Source organism: Meriones unguiculatus, chromosome 1 (genome assembly GCF_030254825.1).
Source record: "Meriones unguiculatus strain TT.TT164.6M chromosome 1, Bangor_MerUng_6.1, whole genome shotgun sequence".
NCBI lineage: Eukaryota > Metazoa > Chordata > Mammalia > Rodentia > Muridae > Meriones > Meriones unguiculatus.
Window position 1 is genome coordinate 179,782,742 of NC_083349.1, and position 21,999 is coordinate 179,804,740.

The 21,999-nt window shown below is 50.7% G+C and overlaps 1 protein-coding gene and 1 long non-coding RNA gene across 2 annotated transcripts; both read right to left on the minus strand.

The window, feature by feature from the left end:
• Nucleotides 1-925: 925 nt before the first annotated feature.
• Nucleotides 926-3,640, minus strand: Rnf26 (ring finger protein 26). The gene has a single exon (XM_021636916.2). It carries the CDS (start codon nt 3,066-3,068, stop codon nt 1,788-1,790), a length of 1,281 nt encoding a protein of 426 aa, XP_021492591.1. The 5' UTR covers nt 3,069-3,640; the 3' UTR covers nt 926-1,787.
• Nucleotides 3,641-7,013: 3,373 nt separating this feature from the next.
• LOC132649158 (uncharacterized) lies at nt 7,014-21,995 on the minus strand. The gene is made up of 4 exons (XR_009587584.1): nt 21,862-21,995; nt 12,428-12,517; nt 9,597-10,317; nt 7,014-7,705 (listed from the first exon to the last, which is right to left on the minus strand). It is a non-coding gene; the product is annotated as an uncharacterized LOC132649158 (long non-coding RNA).
• Nucleotides 21,996-21,999: the final 4 nt, after the last annotated feature.

Consider the following 21,999-nt stretch of genomic DNA (forward strand, 5'->3'; position numbering starts at 1 on the left):
GTCTGAGGCTGGTCACAGGCCCCCTGAGAGCTCACCTCCTGTCACACTCAGCTTAGCAGGCTCAGACTAATGACTAACAAACATACCCAGGTTTGCTAACCCCAATTGCTCAACCTCCCAAAGCAGAGCGGAGGGGCCTCCTTCAGGGCCCTGCCTCCCCTCCCTCATCCAGAAGACAGTCTCGGACACTGTGCTTCTACATGTAACATAAAATTATGGGGGTGTGACCCTAATTTCCTGCTAGCCCTGGGAGGGCAGCTGTATCAAAGGACTCTGGGCTTCCTGTGTCTCTCACATAGGCCTCAAGGCTCCAGCTCACAACTCTAGCAAAAGGTCCCACACTCCAGCCCATCACAGTACCAGGCCCTGTACCAAGACACAACCACACAGGACCTGGTAGCACACGCCTTTAATCCTAGCAGAGGCAGACGTAGGTGGACCTCTGTGAGTTCAAGGCCAGCCTTATTTACAGAGTTCCTCGACAGCCAGGGCTATACAGAGAAACCCTGTCTCAAAAAAGAAAAAAAAAAAAAAACTAACAAACCAAAAACAAAGCAAACAGCAGCTCCTCCAGGACTCAAAGGGCAGACTGGCCTCCAGCAGCAGACTCTGCTGTGCCCTCCTGGAAAGAGTGGCTCCAACAGGAACACAGGGAGAGCTGGCCTCAGGGACAAGTTCACATTCTGATCACAAGCATTTAAGAGAAGGCTGCTCCAGAAGGGTGATGGCAGGGCTGGTCAGAAGGGTAGCATGAAGCAGCCAGGCTTGCTGTGGGCTTTCCTCTCTGCATCGCCAGCCACCCAATATCACCTCATCCCCACCTCCAGAGCTCAGCAATCCAGACACTCCTTACTCTAGCCAGTCTCCAAGGGCCCTGAGGCAAAAGCAAGCTGACCACCTGCTGGCACCTGCAAGGACCACACGGTTAGAGCTGTCAACAGAACTTTATTAATAGAAATTGGGCAGGCTGACCTAACAGAGCTGCATGACCCCTGAGGCCTGGCCCTTTGTTTGGACCCTAGTGAAATGTGCAGAATGCCCTCCCAATGCCAGAGAGAGCCCAGGAGGAATGCCATGTTTTATGCCATGTTGGGAATGAGTAGAGATCTGGTTATTTCTTCTGAGGATCCCCGTGGTGCTGGGGTGCCTGAGGGTAAATGGTCCCAAAGCCAGGTGTAGCTGCACCCCTATGCCCAGGGATAAACTCTTGACCCCAAGTTGGGAGTCTTTAAAAGACAATGACAGGCAGAAGTGGATCTAAGGGCACCTTCGGGATTCCACTCCCAGACCCACCAGGGCAGAGGCTCTGGCTGAACATAAAGGTTCAAGATCATTCCAAAACAAAAAAAAAGAAAAATCAAGATCACTCCAAGGCCCATGAGTTGCCAAAATCCTCAAATGACACTAATGTGGTGTGGCCTAGGGGGAAAGGACCAAAGACTCCAACAGAAAAGCCAGAAGCAGAGAAAGATAGCCCCAGAGGCAGGCATCTGGGTGGGCCCTGGGCAGAAGAGCCCAATACAGAGTCTCAGGGCCCTTGCATAGTGACATACTCACCACCCTCAGCTTCACGGGTCCCCCCACAGGGTTCAGAAAAAAAATTGTTACCCTGTCCCGCCCAGACTGGAGTCTTCAGGGCATTCCAGCTACATGTTCTGGATATATGGCTTGAGGCTTGGCAGAGTCGTTGTCGGGGCGAAGAAGACTCAGGCCAAATCCCAGAGGCAAAATGTTGATGCTGTCCTAGCCTGTGGGGGGCCGAGGGTGAGTGGGCAGGGAGGGAGTCTTCAGAGGTAGACATTGAGGGTCTGCAGGATGCCACGGCGGCAGAGCGGGCAGTTGCGGTGGTAGACAGGATGGCGCATGAGGATCTCGGTGCAGGCCTGGCACAGGCACAGGTGCCGGCAGGGTAGAAGTAGCACGGTCTTGCTCTGGTCTTGGCAGATAACACACTTCTTCCGCTCCTCTTGCTCCTTCAGCAACTTCCACGGGTCCTGCCCAGCCGTAGGCTCATCCTCATTGAGTCTCTCCCGGCTTCTAGTGGGTTCTGTTCTGATGTTCCTGACCTCCTCTTCTGCTTCAGGAAAAGTATTCTGTCCCTGGGCCCTGGCTGTGAACACCCTCCTGGGGCCACCTTGAGGGGCCCCAGGTGCTCCTCCCCGATTTGGCCAGCTGGCCAGCTGTAGACATCGGCTCCAAATCCTGCGCCAGGCCTCTAGACCCAGTGCAAGGCGAGGCATCCGTACAACATCCTCTCGGAGCCGGTGATAGGTTGGACGGGCGAGAAGCTGATTGAGAGTTCGGGTGGCCAGCCTCAAGGTGAGGTCTGGATGCAACACAGCCAAAGTCACTGCCAGCACACAAGCCAGCAGCGCCAATCCAGTGAGGTGGAAAAGCAGGAAGCTGGCCAGGAGACGGACAGCTGAGGCCAACAGCTCCAGTACCAGTTGGCAGGGGGTCCACAGGAGAATGGCCATGGCCACAGCACTGCTGGAAATGTGAGCAAGGAAAGCAGCCACCACGTCTGTCATCCTCCACAGAGGCCCCATCACAGCATCCCACAGGGCCAGCACCAGGGAGAAGAAGTTCTGAGTGCTGATGAGGCAGATGTTAACCAGACTGTTGATCACATAGGCCACCAGGCTCATGGCAATGGCACAGATGTCACAGGCCTGGCGCAGCAAAGCGTGGCCATTGGAGACCACGTTCAGGATGCCTCTGTTCAGTATTTCCCGGCTCCTCAGAGCTCCGTGAGAGGCCAGGTGTCCCAGTAGCTTTAAGCTCTCCAAGCCAGAGCAGCAGCTATAGACAAGAGTACACAAGGCCTGTAATCCTCCGAAGGTAAATCGGACCAATGCTTCAACCAAGGCCACCAAAGAAAGTAGGACTCCTCGACCCAAGTGCAGAAGACTGGTCAGCACTGTATGTGGCAGGTTGTAGACGAAGGCCAAAAGCCAGGCCAAGGTAGCCAGAAGGGAGGACACGAGCAGGAAGTTGAGATCCAACACCAAGGTCAGCAAGTCCAGAACCAGGCCCACCCCATTCACGACCAGGTACACAGCCTCCATGATAGGGGGGCTGTGGAGTTCAGAACACAGGAAAGGCTGGCTCCTCTGTGAAGACGGTGTCAAGGTTGCCAATAGTGTTGAGAGTTCGGGGTTAACGTGGGAGGAATGTGAACGTCTAACCAAGGGAGAACCAAGGTCTAAAGAAGTGGGTTGGAAGGAAGACTTTTAGAAGAGGGAAAGGAGTCCCGGTTTGGAAGGCGGGCTGTTTGGGAGCGGAGAGGAGGAACATCTCTAAAGTGACAGGGAGCCCGGACTGGTGGAAGTACCTCAGCTTTAGAAGCCTGGAGCTGCAAACAAGGCCGGGCAACGGGTCGGACCGGGAGGAGACCGGGAAGGATGGGACGGGATCGTGAAGGGCCGGGCCGGGGCCGGGTGGGGGAGGCGCAGGCTGGGCGTGGGCTCGCGGTCCAGCCACGCAGGTGCCCCTGTCCCCGCCCGGCCCCTGTCCTCCCGCTCGCGGCAATTGGCACCCAAAAGGAGAGCGGGACAGGGAGTCAGCCTCGGCAAACCCCAGGCGCGGCCTCGACTCCACTGGGCGCCGCCATCTTGTGAGCAAAGGGGTGGGGCAAGCGGGAGGCGGGACTAAGTCCTGTGGCCAATCGGTGAGGGACAGTGGCAGAAACGTCGACAAACCATTGGTCTTTTTGAATGGCGCCCAAAGACCCAGTTTCCAGTGAGAGGGGTGGGATTATGTTCAGAAAGCCCCTCCTCTTCGAGGTGCTGATTGGCCCGTTAGCACGTCTGCGGAAGAAAACTGCGGGTGAGAAGAAGCCAGTTCAGATATCCGGGACAACCTGGCGGCCGAGCTGTCCCACATGCCAGCCTACATCCGGTTCTGCAGCTGTCAGCTTAATGGAGCAACCTGTTACAGCAGAAGACAGATGAGGACACAAACGTCAACAGAACGTTTAAGGAAGCTGGCAGCAAACCCACGACGCAAATGCCTCCGTCCAGCTTCCCCACACACAGTCGCTACCCTCTGGCCATCGGCAGTATCCTGGAGGAGCCGAGGGGCTGCGCTCTCGGGTGAACAAGTTCGGGAGAAGAAAAATTCAGACCAGCTAGTGTGGGTCCGGGCACATGTGCAGTGCAAAGGCTTGGCAGAACCACTTATTTTCAAGTCCCTCAGCAACTGCCTGGGTCCCCGAAAGCTTTTGCACGAGGGGAAGTTATATAAGACCAAGAAGAGCACTAAGGACCTTCACGGGTTCATCGGCTTCTGGCTGCTCCCCTGCGCGGTCAGGCAGTTCGCTGCTCCCAGAGCCTGACTTCAATGAGGTTGCCTTTAACTGTTGCCGCCCCAAACCGCTCCTAGAGCATGCGCTCTGTGAGCTCCAGGCTCGACTCTGGGATAGGACCTCGTCCTTGTCCCGCTGGGACCCACTGCCTCATCTTCTTCATCATTTATTTGTTATCATTGATTAAGCACCTTTAGAAACACAACCTTTTTTTAAGATACCGTCTGGGCTCAAGCTATTTATCAAAAGAAAGAATGTTGCAGGAGATTCGTGGTCACTGAGAAAAGGAGCCACAGACTAAAGGAGGTCTGCCTTGGCCTCTGTTAGATTGTAGGCCATCTGTGCCCCATACATCAGGAGCCCTGGTGTTTTCTACTTACTCAGAGGTCTCTTGGGTGACGATCGCCCTTGATAGCCTTAACTGTCAATTTGGCATAGCCTGGAATCATTTGGGAGAAACCTCAATCCAAGGGATTGCCCAGGTGGGGTTGGTCTGTAAACTTGTCTGTGAGGGAGGACCCAGCCCACTGTGGGTTGCTTCCCTAGGTGGAGAGGTCCTGGGCTGTATAAGTAAGCTTTCTGAGAGCAGAGCCTGTAACTGAACCAGCTAGCTAGAAGCAGCCTCCATGACTCCTGCTCTGAGTGTTGTTCCGTGCTGGCAAAGGTCCTGTGTGGAATAGTAAGCATGACTGCCTTCAGGCGCCTGCCCTGACTTTCCCTCAAAGATGGATTGTGACCTGACAGTGTAGGGTAAACAACCCTTTTCCTCTCCAAGATGCTTTTGGTCAAAGTGCTTTTTATCATTGTAACAAAAAGTAAACAAGGACACTTATCCTTCCCCTGGTCACCAGTGTTTGTTTCTTCATTTCCTACTTGTTTTGAATTCCAATTCTGTTGCCAACTCTGACCCAAACTCTGAATAGGTGCCGAAGCCCTTCATTTTCTCCAAGCATCACCCATGAAGGCGAGGTAGCTTATCCAATAGTGTGCTTAGCGTATGAAGCACAACCCAAACATTACATAAACGAGGCTTCCTCGGGCACTTGGGAAGCGCAGACTTTGCAGACAGGAAGGCCGGCTCCCAAGGTATATAGCAAGTTTAAGGAAAGACAGTCTTGCCTACATGAAACCCTGTCTTTAAAAATCAATGAAGCCTGACTAATTAACTCACACCTTTAAGCTCAGCACCCAGGAAAGGAAAAGAAAAGCCAGTTTCTGTCCACCAGAAAGTTCTCTTAACCTTCCCACAAAAGCTAACGACTTCTGCCAAGGGCACCTAGATCCGGATCAATCTTGACAGCCTGTATTAGCTCAGACCCCTCTCCCCACTGTCATATAAAATTTCCTTGCTTTTTGGCCATTTTGCCCTTCTCCCTGCAACTCCCCTCTCCTCCCCACATAAATGCACCAAGAGATGGTCTTGACAGTTTGAGCCCCACCAACCTTTCTTTCTGCCCACAGAGCAGCCTAATTCTGTAGTTTCTCTGTGCCATTGCATACAGGTAAAAAGTACTCGCTGTGTGAAAGCCTGGTGACCTGAGCCCAATCCCCTGTGGAAGAGAGAACAGATTTCACAGATACATGCAAGTGCACACACCCTTACGCACACATTCGGAGACCAGGGAGTGTGTCAGTGTCTTCTATCACTTGGCACCTTGTTTTTCATATTTTGTAAGTTCCTGGGGTCTACCTCCATCTCCTGTCCCTGGGGTTTCTGGTGTACTCAGCCATACCCAGCTTTTTATGTGTGTTGGAGATTCAGACTCCAGTCTTCTTAACTACACAGACAGGAAGAGCTCTGAGCCATCTCCAGAGGCCTGGCATGCTTTTTTTTTTTTTTTAACATGTGAGGTCTGCAGATCACACTAGAGCTTCACATCCCCCGTGCCCACAGTCAAACCTGCCACCTGTCACACCTGCGGTGGTTGCAATTTAATAGCAAGCTAGGGCCTACAACACGGTTCAGTAGAAAAAAGGGGCCTGCTGCTACACCTAATGATTTCAATCCCTGGGACCCACATAGGAGTGAACTGGCTCTCCCAAAAGTTGTCCTCTGACTTCTGTGAGTGCCCTGTGGCACATGTGTGAGCGCGCGCGCGCACACACACACACACACACACACACACGCATGCACACACACTGAGGACCTCTGGAGGAGCAGGCAGAGCTCTTATCCACTGAGCCATCTCTTCAGCCACCCAAAGCCATTTTTCATGAGTCACAGCCCTTGACCCAAGAACTCAGCTGTAGGCAATGTGTGCAATCTTAGCTCGGCTAACTTGGTGAAGGAATTGCTTGCCAGTGTGCTTTCTGGGCTCCAGTAAACCAGCTCTGAAGAAAACTGGATGCCCAGAGGGGTGTTATCCTTGCAGAACTGGTAGGGAAAATGCCCTGGCAAGAACCGAAGCCCTCCAGGGCCTGCTCTAGCAGCCAGGGGCATCTGCACTGCTGACGGCTGGCTCCTCTTCTGCTTGGTAGGAGAAAGACCAGCTGGACAGGAGCAGGGCTTTCTTCGAGGTTACGGGGTGTCTGTTGGGGAGAGGGGTCAAGGGATGGAATGAGACCAGGAGTTTCTTCTGTGAGCTCCTTCATCTCCTTGGCAAACATTTGGCAAGATGAAGGTTGCTTGCCAAGATTTTTAGAGTTGAAGGTTTTCTTTTTAATTAAATTTTATTTTTTAATTATGCAAATTAAAGCTAGGATGTAGCTCAGTGATAGAGCATTTGCCTAGCTTGGGCAAAGCCTCAGGTTTTCATTCCTAGCATTGTGTGTATGTGTGTGTACAAGAAAATTATTTATTTACAGGGTCAAAGTCAAATCTATTTTAAAATGGGGCTGGAGATAGCTCAGTGGTAGAGAAACACTTGCCTGGCATATACAAGGCTCTGGGTTCAATCTCCAGCACCAGGTAGAAGGAAACTGTATGAAAAGATAGATTCTAAGCCAAGTATGTTGGCTCGTACCTATAGTCCCAGGTCGGGAAGCTGAGGCAGAAAGGTCAACATGGACTTGGGGCTAGCCTGGTGTCTCAAATATAGAAAAATAAAGAAAAAGGTGCATTAACTGAGGGCCTGCTCTCCGCTCCTGTCCTCTCCACTCAGTGCGCCCCGCTCCAGTAGCAGCAAGGTTTAGAGTTCACACACATCCTAAAATGTCTTTGTGAGAGAATTCATGGAGGAGAGAGTGAGGCCACCTGCCCCTTCACAGCTGCGCTCAGTCCACTGCGGAGCTGCTGCGAGGGAGGCCCACCCTCCCAATCGGAAGTTTATGCAGAGAAGCTACAGCTGAAGTTAGCAACGGGAGCTGTGTGTCCGTGGACTCGTTCAGGCTTCCATCCCTTCATGATCTTTGCAGTGGACGACTGGGTGGGCTTGTGAGGTGCTGGGCAGCAGCAGAACTCTGAGGAAATAGACAAAGTTAACAGTGGCTGTTCACAGAGACGCTCACAAAGGACCTGTTTCACCATGTCATAAAATTGGGTCATGCAGGGCGGGCAAGATTAGGCCCTGTTCTTCCAAAGGGCCTAATTCTATTATTCCCAGCACCCACTGGGTAGCTCACGATCATTAGGATAACTCTAGTTCCAGGGATCCAACATTCTCTTCTGGCCCCCAAGGACAGAGCAAACAGGTGGTACAGAGGCCTACATGCAGGCAAAACACTCATAATATAAAATAATCAACTGAAAATTGTTTTAAAATTAGATCTACATTTTCTTTTTTTAATTAAAAAAATTTTTTTATTTACCTTTTGCCAGGAGCCAAAGCTATTTACTGAAGCCAAAGCCAAATCGTGAGCAAAGGCCATTTAGTGGAGACCTAAAGCTATTTAGTGAAAGAGTTATCTAGGACCCTAAGTCATGGGTGATAGATTTGTGAGGACATCTGTCTGTTAATTTTAGAGCATCCGTGAGATATCTTAAAAAACATTCTTACGGTATCTTGCAGGTGCAATATTCAAGCCATGAAAGCACTCTTGCTATCTCCTGAAGCAGTAATTAAGGCTTCCCCCTTTTCCTGCCTTCTCCCTATATAAGTTGGGTAAAATTTTCTAATAAACGAGGCCTTGATCAGACAAACAGACTTGGCCTCCTTCCTCATGTCTCTGTGTCCTACCCATTCTTTCCACACACACCCCTTAGGAGCCCGTTGAACTCCCGAGGGTCGGGACAACCTTTATTTTATGTGCATTGGTGTTCTGCCTGCATGTATGTCTATGAGACAGTGTCAGATCTTGGAGCTACAGGCCGTTGTGGGCTGCCGTGGAAATCATAGAATTTGAACCCAGATCCTCTGGAAAAGTAGTCAGGGCCCTTAGCCTCTGAGCCACCTCTCCAGTCCCTCATCTATAAACAAAAGATTTATTTACTTTTATGTATGTGTGAGGGTCCTCTGCCTGAATGTATGTATGGGTATTGTGTGCTTTCCTGGTCCCCAGGGAAGCTGAAAGAGGCAGGTTAGGTGACCTGAGACAGGAGTGTCAGACAGCAGTTAGCTAGACCCAGCTGCCCTGTGGGTGCTGGGAACAGGCCCCAGGTGTTCCTAAGAGCAGCAAGTGCTTTTAACCACTGAGCCACCTCTCCAGATCTCGGGAGTTTTTTGACAAATAAACTTTTGTAATACTAAAACAAAAATTAGCCAGACAGCTGTGGCACACACCTTTAACCCTAGCGTTCAGGGGGCAGAGGCAGGCAGAGCTCTGAGTTCTAGGTCAGCCTGGTCTACAGAGTTAGAGGACAGCCAGGGATACACAGAGAAACTCTCTGTCTCAAAAAAACCAAAACTTTTTTGGATACCTGGTAATTCCTCTGTCAATCAAGCAGAAGCACCATTAATCCTAATATTCATTTTGGAAATAGTAGGGTTCTGGCTCAGAGAACTATTTCTATTACTGAAACCTGGAGGTCCTACTCCATCTTTAAACTTTTTTTCATCTTGTTTTATGTATATGAATGTTTCCCTGCATGAAGAGCTGTGTACCACATGCATGCAGTTCCCTAGGTGGCCAGAAGAGGGCATCATATATCCCATGGGACTGTAGTTACAGTTGGCTGTGAGCTGCCCTGTGGGGCAGGGAATTGGACTTGCATCCCCTGGAAGCCCAGCCAGTGCTCTTAACTGCTCAGCCATCTTGTCAGGCCCTCTACTACCTCTTTATCTTCTGGAAAAAAAAAAAAACAAAAAAACAACAAAGTGGCGAATGGTGGTGCACACCTCAAATCCAAGCACATGGGGTACAAAAAGCCCTATGTCAAAAAAGCAAAAGCAAAACATTTTAAAACTGGGATTACCCGTGAACTCAAGGCAGTCCTCCTGCCTCAGCATCCCAATTTATGCATGTTCGTTTAAAGAGATGGTCTTTATTCCAACTTGGGTCTGAGGAAAATGTAAACTCTCCAACTCCAAACTCCTCATTTTCAAAAGGGCAAGAAGGAGCCGATGGGGTTTTCACAGTCTGATGTGGGGCAGAGGGAGGGAGCCATGCTCAACATTGCACCTGAGGAAGGGTATGTGTGCCTTTAAAAAAACAAGTCTCATCTTGCAAATGTGCAAGAGTAAGCACGGGAGTGGGGTCGTCTCTGTCTTTGTTAAGACTTTAGATCCCTGGGTGAAAAGCATGGACTGTGACAGCTTGGAGGAAGGGAGGCGAGGGAGGTGACAGCTCTGTTCACCGCGTCACGAGGAAGCTGAACCGCTTTCGCTCTGGCCAAGCACGTTGTGGCTGTCTTTGCATTCCACATGGCCGGCTGAGTGGTATTAGTTAGGTACCACCTCAAGCTCACGTTCTTCTACTTGGCAGCACCTCTCAGAATCCATGTCCTTGAAACACGGTGTCATTTCGTACCATATCCGAGAGGTCTGTGGTTGTGCAGGGAAGAGAAGAACTTGGATGCTCTTGCCTTTCTAGTCAGTGGTCCCAGATGTACAACAAGCCATTGTCTGGCACCACAAATGCCAATAAGCCCAGCTCAGAAATGACACTAAGATGTGCTTTTCCAGGAGGCCAGGAATCTGAGAAGAAAAAAATTAACATCCTAGGGAGCAGGCCGGATATATCAGCACACGCCTTTTATCCCAGAACTCTGGGAGCAGAGGCAGGCAGACCTCTGTGAGTTTGAGACCAGCCTGGTCTACAGAGTGAGTTCCAGGACAGCCAAGGCTACACAGAGAAACCCTGTCTCAAAAAACAAACAAACAAAAGAATATGAGAGCCCTTATCTGACCTCTCATCTCCTATCAAAGGCACTCATGCTGGAGCCTGAGTCATGAATTTTCATGCTGGCCTGGGTTATATACATGCACAAAAATTATATGGTTATTTTTTCTTTTAAAAACTGTGCTTTCAGGTTTTTAGTTGTATTTTCTTTTTGAGAAAGGGTCTCACTGCATGGCCCTGGCTGCCCTTGCACTGTTGCTCTTCCTGGCCTAGCCTCTTGAGTGTTGAGATTACTGGATTTCTTGCTCTGACTAGCAATATATACAAATTTGAAGAGAAGTATGGATTGACATTACAAGGCGTTCCTCAGACATTACTGAAAACACTTTGTAGACCAGGCTGGCCTCACACTCACATCGATCCGCCTGCCTCTGCCTCCCTAGTGCTGGGATGAAAGGTGGGCGCCATCATGCCCGGCTCTAAAATGTCTTAAAGAGTGTAAAAACTCAAAACTAACTCTTAAGCTCCGATTGCTTTTTCCTATCATCCAATGAGTCAACACGTTGATATTCATTATTATTAACTGAAAACAATAATACACATTGGGGTTTGTCCATTGGTCCAATCCCATTGTATCATACACCTTAGAGTCTTAATTAGGTCATCCTGACAATTGCCACTGATGCATGTAAGGAGCACTCTGGGGCACTGGGCAGGTGGTGAGCTGTGTTGAAACCTGTTTAAAAGATCGCTCTTAGTGTTAATAACAAGTCCTGTCTGTGTATGTTGCGCTCATACACGGCGGTCGTTACCATCCTGTGCTGGCACCGGCAGTCTAGAACATTCACAGACACCCTGAGGTAACCCTACAAGACTGCAGCTGATTCCCGCGGCTCCTCAAGGTATCTGAATTTCCCCTGTACCAAGCCTTGATGAACTCTAGGTGACCCTGCAACCATTTCCATCTTAGTTAGGCAGAGAAAGACTCGCCCTGGCTTTCCACAATGCTAAGAGGCAGGGCTCTGACTGGCCCAAACAAATGGCTGTGATTGGCCCAAACACTGGACTGTGTACATGGGCTGCTCCGCCCACTCGGTGAGTCATAGTGAGAATTTTGGTTTCTTTGAAACAACCCAGTTGCTATGTGAATGTTTTTTTGTTTTAATCCCAGGTGTGGGATATGGGGCTGCTTCAGTTTGTCCACAACTGTCAACTATGATTGGCTCGGGATTTGTGCCAGCTGCAGACAGTTTCGTTCTGAGATCTTTTAAGAGGTTATAAGTGGTTAAGAGGGTATAAGTGGGAGAGCCCTGCGGAAAAGGACCAGCGATGGCGGCTGCTCCACGGTCGCTGCCTCTGCTGCTGCTGCTGGCTCACTGCTGCTGGATTGCTGGCCATCCTGATGATGAAGATTGGACTTGTCCCAAGGAACTACATCCCTATTCAGCAGGAAGTAACCGATAGAGGTCTACACCCCCTTTCCCCTCTAACCTCCTTTCTAGTGTGTGGGGTGGTGGTGGAAGGGATTAGAGTGGATAAGGGAGGTAGAGATATAAGAACCTAATTAAAAAAAAAAAAAAAGCTAAACAAATATGCCAACAGTGAGTTGACTGAGATGGCCCCGTGTCTCCTTCCTTGTAGAGGTCGGAGGATATCTTTCAGGAGTTGGTTTTCTCCTACCATCTGGGGACTGAATTCAGGTCTTCAGGCTTGGCAGCCAGCGTCCTAACAGCTAGCTTCATAATAGAGAACTATATTCTAGGGCAGGCATGGTGGCTCAAGCCTGTAATCGTAGAACTTAGGAGACCGGGTCAGAAGCATCTCCATGAACTACATAGGGAGATATATAGGCTACAAAGGAAAAGCCTGTCTCAAAAACACGCGGAGGAGGAGGGGAAGGAAAGGAAGGAGGGAGAGAAGAAGGCAAAGGGAGAAAACTACATTCTGACTATGACTCAAATGTACTTGCTCTTTCGACAGCTGCGTAGTCCTCCCCTCCACGGCGCTAATGCTGAAGTTGTATACTCCTCCATTGGATGTGAGAAGCAGAAAAAGCTGAAAAAAAATAATTCAGTCAAATGTAGGGGACAGAAGGCTAAAATAAGGCCACATTCTATATGTTGTTGGAGATTGCATCCAGACATGTCCACATGTAAGGGAGAGAAGGGACTCTGAAGGGGAATGGAATCTTAGAAAGCAAGGCCTTCTTTGGTTCTGGCCCTCTGGGGCCTGAACTTATTAATGGATTTAAAGCAGCTTGGGATTGTTCTCCTCCTTAAAACCATGGTGTACGCCCTGTCGCTGTTAATAATTTATCAAACAGTTTACAAATCGTCTGTAATCCAGCCTCCTCCCTCACTAGCCTCCCCCCCCGCCCTCGTAGGATGCTGACCAGTGGCCAGCAGTCCCTTGCACAGAGCCAGCTGGTCCACTCTCTGAGCGTTCAGCTACCTCGCTACCCTAGTGCTCCTCCCTCAGAATGAGGCTGGGTGGCACTCTTCCAGGAGGCTGCCCTTGACCCACACGGCTGTCATCACAGCTGTTTCACGCATGTGTTTGCTTCCCAGTGCTTGGCATATTTTATTATGAATGTGCTTGCCCGCCTCCTTAGGAATCCATGCCTCTCACATACAGGGACGTTGTCTCCATGACCACCCTCCCCCACAACAGACTTCACTCCAAAGGCACAGGGGTTAGAAAACAGAGAGAAGGGAGTCCCCGCGTCCTCTGTGTACCTCGAACCTCCTCTGTTACCTCATTTTGCCACAATGCTCTGTCATCACTCAGGATAAAATGGAATCGGCCCCGAGAAGCCTGGTTTTCTATAACTCTGAAATCCTGCAGTTCCAGGCCTGAATCCTCCCACCTAGTCCATAAAAACGAGGGAACAATCCAAATGAAAGGCACCAGGGGGAGCTCTTAGGCCAAGACAAACCTCAAGAAACCAGTGTAAAGGCAAATTCCCATTTCATCACAATATTCTGCTGTTGCTCAAAAGCCTTCAGTGTCTCCCCATTGCACAACTTATCTTGAAATCCACGGTGTTTCTCCATAGCCTAGTCCTGCCTCATCTTCCTGTACCCTCTACCCTGGTGAATTTCTAGCTAACACTCTTCGACGAGCACTTCCTGTGCACATAAGGCTTGGTTCACACGGGGCTTAGCCCAGATTTTCTGCTGAAGTAAACGTAGAGTGGGAACGAATGAAGGGTTGCTATGAAAATATAACCACAAGACCTCCTCACTTGCCTTCTAGCCAGATAAGCTGCCTGGAAACTTTGTAACAGTGTTCCAGACCTTAGCACAACTGATGCCATGATGCAAGTGCTATTCAGGCTGTAAAACTCAGCATGTAGACAGCACACCTGCCAAAAATGAAAACAAAGACCTAAATCCATCAAAGTCCATAGTTAGGAGAAAGTCTCTAAATGCACGTACTTTTTGGCTTCTGTCATTCTGCTTTCTAGCTAACTGTTCTTGTTAACTGAAGTAAGTCAGCCCAGGACATGGTTTTTGTGTTTAGAAGCTCACCCTGAGAAGGGCATGGAGCTTCGCTGGGATCCAAACAGCCAGCATAGTTACTGGCCAACTAATAAAGATATTCTGCTGGCTTAACCCATGTCTAAGCCATCTCCTCTGGTGAATAACCCACAACAAACTTCCCACAGAGGACCCAGGTGGTGGGGGTGCAGGCTTTAATCTTGGTTCTCAGGAGGCAGAAGCAGGAGGATCTCTGTGAATCGGAGGCCAGCCTGCTCAGCAGAGTGAGTTCCAGAACAGCTAAAACGACACAGAGAAACCCTGTCTCAAAAAACAACAAAAAGACCTTTCCACATAGAGCTTTACTTTGCACTGAATGTGCCCTGGTCTCTGCCTCCTTCCTCTTTCTCTTTTGAATTTTTTTTTTTTTTAATTATTGTTTGGTCTTTGAGACAAGAATCTCACTTTGTAGCCTTGACTGGCCCCAAACTCACAGAGATCCAACTGCTGCTGCCTTCCAAGTTCTAGGATTAAATACAGGCAAGTATCACCAGGCCAGGCCATTCTGGTTTTGAGACAGGTTCTTCAGTAGCTCAGGGGAAACTTGAAATCCTGATCTTCCTGCCTCTGCCTCCCAAGTGCTAGGGGATTACAAGTATGTGTAATCATGCCTGGCTTCCTTCCCTCCCTCTCTTTGTTGGTGCCATTTCCCCTGCCTGGAATGGAATGGACAGCCTTTTTTTCTTTTCTTTTCTTTTTTTTTTTTTTTTTTTTTTTTTTTTTGAGACAGGATCTTGTTAATGTAGCCTAGGCTGGCTTCCAACTTACAGCAACCCAGCAACTCTTGCATTTCTGTTTCTCAAGTACCGAGACTAAAAGTTTTCACCACCGCACCCCACTCCCTTCTGTACACCCGGCTTTTCCTTGACACCTCTGGACTTCCAGAAAGACTTCCCTGGCTGGTGAGGCCCAGGACAAGGCTCCAGCACTCCTGTTCTTAGTCCCTCTTCCAACCTCTTTCAACTCCATGGGGTCCAGCCTCTAATTCAGCCCTCCTTGGTGCCAGACTTTGTTGAAAGCTTTCTTCAAACCTTCCTTGCTTGCCGGGAATGGAGCACATTAGCACAGTGCTCTCGCAGCATGCATGAAGACATGGTGTGATCCACAAACACTGCATAAAGCAGGCAAGGTGGCACATGCCTGTAATACCAGGACTCAAACGATATGAGGGCTGGAAGACCAGAAAGTCCGAAGTTCAGAGTTGTTCTTGGCTACATAGGGAGTTTACGGCCAATCTAGAATATGTGAGACCCTGTCTCACAAAACAAAACTTTCTTTTTCCATTTTCTTGGGCCAATTTAAAAGTTCCTACATAACGGAACTACTGAGACTGTAGCTGAAGGACTGTCACTGTCCTTCCTCCACGTGTACTCCTCTCACTCCACTTGGGAGCTTTAGAATCTTTCCCCCCACTCCCATGCCCTCTCGCCCAGCTCACACAACTGCTTGCCAAATGTCTGTATTACAAAGAAAACAAAACTGCCCCAAGCAGTGGTGGGTTTCCCAGAAAAGGCCATCTCCACCCCATGAAAACCAAAGCCTATGATGACGAGGCTGTACCCCACACAAAAGGAACCATCTCAGGGGACCCAGGCTGCTCCCCTCAAGCAACTGTGGGATTGAATTTCTCCAGATCCACCCCACCCCCACCCCCAGCAGCACTCAGATCATGACCAAGCAGGCCACTGGCCTGATGGGAGACCACCTGCCCAGACAGCCTTCCACGCTTGGGCTCTCTGCTGTTTTTCTTTCCTAAGAAATCTCAAGGTCCCTGTCAGTCCTTTGAGATGTGGCCACCGTGGTTAAACCCTCTTTTCTCTCTGTCCTTCACTTACCTTTTCTTTCTTTTTTTTTTTTTTAAGATATTTATTTATTATTTATTTTATGGATAAGTGCTCTATTTCCATGTATGCCTGCTTGCCAGAAGAGGGCATCAGATCACATTATAGATGGATGTGAGCCACCATGTGGTTGCTGGGAATGGAACTCAGGGCCTCTGGAAGAGCAGACAGTGCTCTTAACCTCTGAGCCATCTCTCCAGCTCCCTTCTTTCTTTCTTTCTTTCTTTCTTTTTTTTATTCAAGTGGGAGAGGACTGACACAGGGTTTTACTATGTAGTCCAGACTGTTTCCCGGTGTGATGCAACCCAGCCCTTCAGCCCCCCAAGTGTGGGGATCACGGACATGTACCACCACATCCATCTTTGTCCATCACGATGGTTGTTCTGTTGGAATAGTTAGTCTACTCTATTGGTATTCCTAGAGGGGTCTTTTGCCAGAAAACTCCAGTAGTATGTTTAGCACCATTGAAACATTCACTTTTAAATGGTTAAATAAGTTTATTTTGTGTGCATTTTTTTTTTTTTTTGAGACAGGGTCTCATTATTCCAGGCTGATCTCAAGTTCACTTTCACTGAGGATGATCTTGAACTACCTGGTCCTCTTGTGTCTACCTTCTAAGTGATGGTATTACGCCAATGAGTTTTCATTACATGCATTTTAACACAGTTTTAAAAGCTGATTCCATCAGTCACAAGATATGGTCGCTTAAGGTCATGTAACTCCCCACCCGCTTAGTTTTCTAGACAGGGTTTCTCTGTGTAGCCTTGGCCGTCCTGGACTTGCTTTGCAGACCAGGCTGGCATTGAACTCAGAGATCCACCTGCCTCTGCCTCCCAGTGATGGGATTAAAGTTGCTGCCACCACCCAGCTAAAAGCCCCCCCACAGCCCTTTTTAAGTTAAGGCTGGCCTCAAAATCATTATCCTCATAGCTCCATTTCCTGTGTGCTGGGACTACAGGCCTGTTCCAGTACACCCACTTTTCTCATCTTCAAGATAAACACGGGTCACCGAAGTGACCCTTCAAGGAAAGTTCTAAGCTGTAAAGCCCTGTGTAAATAGAAGGACCGCTGCTTCCCTCCCTCAGAGCCATCTTGTTTCTTTGCTTGAGGTGAATAGTTAATTAGGTAGTAAGCAGGTCTCAACGCCACCAGTTCCTTCACAGTGCTTGAGGCGTCAAGGCCTCCGGTGGGACGGTACAAGCAGGGAAAGCCGCACCTTCTGAGCTAGTTTGAATCCAAATCCGGTGATCTCTCTACTTTTGAAGTTCCACTGATGGCCCAAGCCATCAGGGTATGCGGTCTGGGAGGGAAAGCAGCGGACGGAACTTTGCTATCTCCTTTCTTCTCAAGTCAACTACCCTTAGGTCCTAACCCTGTCCTGTCCCTTTCTGGAAGCTGGCGGATAGTCTTAAGGACAGAGGGTGTACCCATATCCTCCTGAGAACACAGCGGCCCGTAGACCCAGAACATGACTCAGTGACTCATGATGCGTCCCAGTTCCCCACAAGCTCCCCAACTGTGGACCAACTTGCCTTTGCCTCCAGGACTTAACACAAAGTCAAACTTAAGCAGCCCTCCCCCTTGGTGGTGGGGTTTGGGAGAGCGGATGTAAAACTCCCAGAGGGGTTTATGTGTTAGCTCCCAGCATCCGGCCTGGGACCCCGACATCCTTTTCCCAGATTTATGCTGGAGACAGAGAAGTGGGGTGAGGGTGTGAGCCCAGAAGCCTCGGACCTAGGACTCCACCAGCGACTGGACTTGGGCTGCGCGCAGCCGCAGGGCGCCCAGCTCCCCGGGACCCGAGTGCCTGGGCAGAATGCCGCCCGCGGGGTCCCACTGGGTCCCGGACCCTAGGGCGCAGCGGCGCACCGCACCTCCGTTCTCCCCCGGGGTCTGCCTCCGCCCTTCACAGAGGGGTGGCAGGACCCACTGAATCACCGCTGAGGGCCGCGCTGGGAAAGACTCGGAGACCGGATTCGAAGTTTCCGGAGAGTCCAGTGGTCCCCCCTCCCAACTCGACTGAGCTGCCTGAGCATTTTTGGTAATGTTTGGGTTGGTGAGCACTGCCGGATGCCCCGCCTCCCCTCGGCATCCCCTGGGCAGAACCTTGGAGCCCGTGGCTGCTGGGGCGCCTTCCCGCCTCGGCTGCTTCTGTGAGTCTAGAGACCCCGCGTGTTGCGAAGTGGGCAGGTGGGCTGTTCCATGAGGAGAGACCCCTAGGGTCAGAGGGAACAAGAGGGCCAGGCTGTGGTCTAAGTATTCACAAGGGCTATCTATGACCTCTATCCATTGCTGCCTTTTTGGCTTTTAAGGGTTCCTAGTCCCTAGGAAATATCCTGATGCGTTCACATTCACCTCCCCCCATCCCAACCCCATGGCAAGGAAGGGGCCAAGAGAAGAGGCCCGAAGCTCCCAGGGGAGTCCTGGAATGTTGGGAGCCTGGGAACAGACGCGGCAGTCCATGGGAAAGCCAGACGGCGGGAATCCCACCATCCAGCCCCCTCCCCAGCATGAACCACCGGATGCTGCAGACCCCAGCACCCCGGCAACCGGGCTTGTGCCTGTGGAAGTCCCTACCCTAGTCCAAGTCTAGAGCAACCCTAAGGTTCAGTAGGCCAGCTGTGACGCCGACGCCCCTCCCCCACACCGCTTCAACATAATCCTCGCCTTTGTGTCACTCACCCCCCTCCTCCCCTGGCTCCCCCTTCTCTGACCCCTGCACAATAGGGCCTTTGCCGCCTCCAGGGTGGAGATGAACTCACGGTTTTTCCAAGCTTAAAAATAGCTCCTCCCATCCCACCCCCCGCCCCCCGAAAAACTACCCTCCCTCTCTTCCCTGTTGTGGCTGATGTGCACCCCAATACAGCGTCCACCTCCCTCCTCCTGCCCTGAGTCAGGTGCGAAGGACATGAGTGAGACTTCGTGTCCGGCCGGAGTAGGGACTGCTTCCCTCCATTCAATTTCTTCCCACACATCTTCCACCCACCCCCGAGTATCCGGTTTCCTGGCTTGATGATGTCCTCAGCAGTAATTGACCCCCACTCTTCACCCACCTTGGTTTTCACCCTGCAGTCTCCTCCCAGAGCAGATCCCCCTACTCTGCAGGGTCTCCCACCACCCCTCCTGGATCCCGTTTTCTGGCTGGGTTGGGGTCGTGCCGGGTGCGAAGCAGGTTCCCCAGACTTCACAGAGGCCAAGATTGCTGCCCACCCCCAATCTCCTCATCACAGCTGCAAGCACGTCTTTATCCATTTCCTTCCTCCGCCCAGCCCACCCTTCCCGAAAAGGCGGCGGCGGCGGTGGGGTGGGGGAATCCTTGTCTTTTTACCTCCAATTCTACTCTTCACCGCTTTAGTAAGGAGTGGAAAGCCCCAACCGCACGGGCGGATGTCCACGACCCCCCGGGCCTCAGTGTGCCTCCCTGCAGTGTCCTGCCCCTCGCGTCCCTGTTCTACTCTGTGTGCTGGCTTCACTCCTGGCTTCCTGAAAATCCCGAGGGGGCTCTGTTCTCCGGTGTCTTAGATGAGCTGAAGGCCCTCCACCCACCCACTTCACCCACAATATTCTCTCTGCTCTCCCTTCCGGTTGATAGCCCTTTGAGTCCTCTCCAGGGTCCTGACCCAGCCAGAGGCCACCTTCTACTTCTTCCTCCTCCTCCTCGTCCTCCTCGTCCTCCTCCTCCTTCTTCTTCTTCTTCTTCTTCTTCTTCTTCTTCTTCTTCTTCTTCTTCTTCTTCTTCTTCTTCTTCTTCTTCTTCTTCTTCTTCTTCTTCTTCTTCTTCTTCTTCTTCTTCTTCTACTACTTTGAGACAGGGTTTCTCTGTGTGGCCTTGGCTGTCATGGACTCGTTTTGTAGACCAGGCTGGCCTCAAACTCACAGAGATCCGGCCTCTGTCTCCCTGAGATTATGGGCATGCGCCACTGTGCCTGGCTCCTCCTCCTCCTCTTCTTTGACATTTAAAAAATGATTCTTCTTTTTCTTAATCTTAAAAAAAAAAAAAATCTCATAGGGCTCTTTTGGATAAAACCAGGTACTTGTAAGGCAAAATAAGTGTTAAGTAAAATGTCTTGTTGGGTGGAGGGGTGTGTGCTCTCACAACCTTGTCCAAATCACTCTTGAGCTCAGGCTCCACATCCGGGAGGAGCTGGGGCTACACTTAGGTACCCACCAGTCAGCGAATGCTGTCTACCTGGCACATAAATGTGCTGGCTCCAGGCTTTTGTTCTTTTTGTTGTTCCTGATAACCTGACAGCTGCTGACACAGAACCAGAGTTCCCAGGGCCTGCCCAGCTTTGGGTAGAGGCCATCCTTCGTAGCAGCAAGGTCCACAGCAGCAGGAGAAAGGCTTTTGCGTGCTTGACACAGAATGAGGATGAAAGCACAGATACACTCTAGGAATTGCCTACCATCCCAGTAACTTAGGGGAGATTCCACTGTAGGCTTCCTAGTCCTCAGGTTCATTCAGGAGAAGGGATGCCTCCCCTTGTAAGGTCTCCAGAGCTCAAATATTAAGAGAACAGTGGGAGTCTTCAAACCCCTAGCAGAAAATATGGAGACCCAGAAACAAATGATGAAGAATTCTGGGCCACCAATCTCTCAGAACCCAAGCTACTTACTACATAGTCTGAGCAGGGGCCAGACTTCTGACAGTGCAGTCTGTTTGTTTGCTTTGGTTAGGTATACCCAGGAAGGATGGGATGTCACCCTGGGCTGAAATCTTATTTCACTGCAGAAATGACTCCTTCAACCCCCACCTGGCATCCACTAAGAGGAAGAATTCAGAACTGTCTGTCCTTGGTGGTTAGCTGGCTTTGTTTTCAGGCTGCCAGAGAAGAGAATGATAAGCTAATGGTGTTAAATGAAGCAATGGGAGGTGCTGAGCACTTGGCCTGCCTAGCCAATCAGCATCCTCTAGCCATTTCTTTGGAGCACATGCTTATTTTCCTATTTCGCTGTGGGTCAGAGGCCAAAGTGCTCATCCTTTCACTCTGTGGGGTAGAGGCAGGGCACTCTTACTCCTCAAGGGCCTAAACCAGAGGCCTGGCAGGCAGGGCATGACTCTGGCTGAACACTGATGGACAGGGAGGAGGGTCAATGAGATGGAACGATGAGGTGGATGTGGCCTACCGGTCATCTGAGTCATCAGAACACAGCCCCGAGCATCCTCTCAAGTCACCTGGCCATCTCTGGCGTTTGCTGCCTCATCCCCTTCCCTCATGCTGCAGCGGAAAGGCTATTGCAGACCATTAACCTAATTCCAGACCTCTCTCTGGTGCGAGGCCAGCAGATATGACAGACACCCTTCCTGAAGCCATGGGGCTGGGGTCTTTTTGAGTCCAGAAGACCTCGGGAGAAGTTGGGGTTTGGAAAGAAGGGAAGCTAGGGTTTCTGGCACCTTGCTATGTAGGAGACTTTGTTATCTGGCATCTGCAATTGATCCATATGGATGTGACTGCTCCAGCCACTGAGCCACACAGCAGAGAGTTGAGGGGTGGGTAGAGCAGTATGGGGTGGGAGTGGGGGCTTTCAAGTATTAAGGGGAGCAATAGGTTCCTGGGAGTCAAGCTGGGGATTTCCACATCCATTAGTATTAACCTTTCCTCATTCAGGTGAGGGGAAACTGAGACTGAGACCAGGAATGCATGAGGAGGGTTGGGACAGAACTATCTGGGCGTGGAGCCTGGGCTTGTGAATTCATCCCCCTTCCTCCCTTGCAGGGACTTGAATATGAAAGGATAACCTAAAATGCAGCATTTCCAACTCCCCTGCCCCCTGGCAGTCACCCCTAGGTCTATGGGACCTGGCACAGTTCGTCCTCCAAGGCTGCCAAGTCAGTGAAGACTCTGGGGCAGTGCCAAGCCGGCAGCCGCCGCAGTGAAGCGGTCCTTCCAGAAGGCGACCAGGGCCAGCTCCATGCCTCCAAAGCAGGGCAGAGGAGCCCGACTGGGAGGCCCCGTCAGGGACACCGCTCTGCTCCTCTTATGCCAGAGGGTCCCGGCGTTACATATAATGGCCAAACCTGAGTGAGTGCTGCTACTGCGTCCAAGAGGGCTCTGAGGCGACCAGGCCAGCTTCTTCTGCCGCCCCGGCCAGTCATTCGAGCCCCGGGACACCTGTCATTGCTCCTCCAACCTTTCCAAGCCAGGAAGCTGGGAAG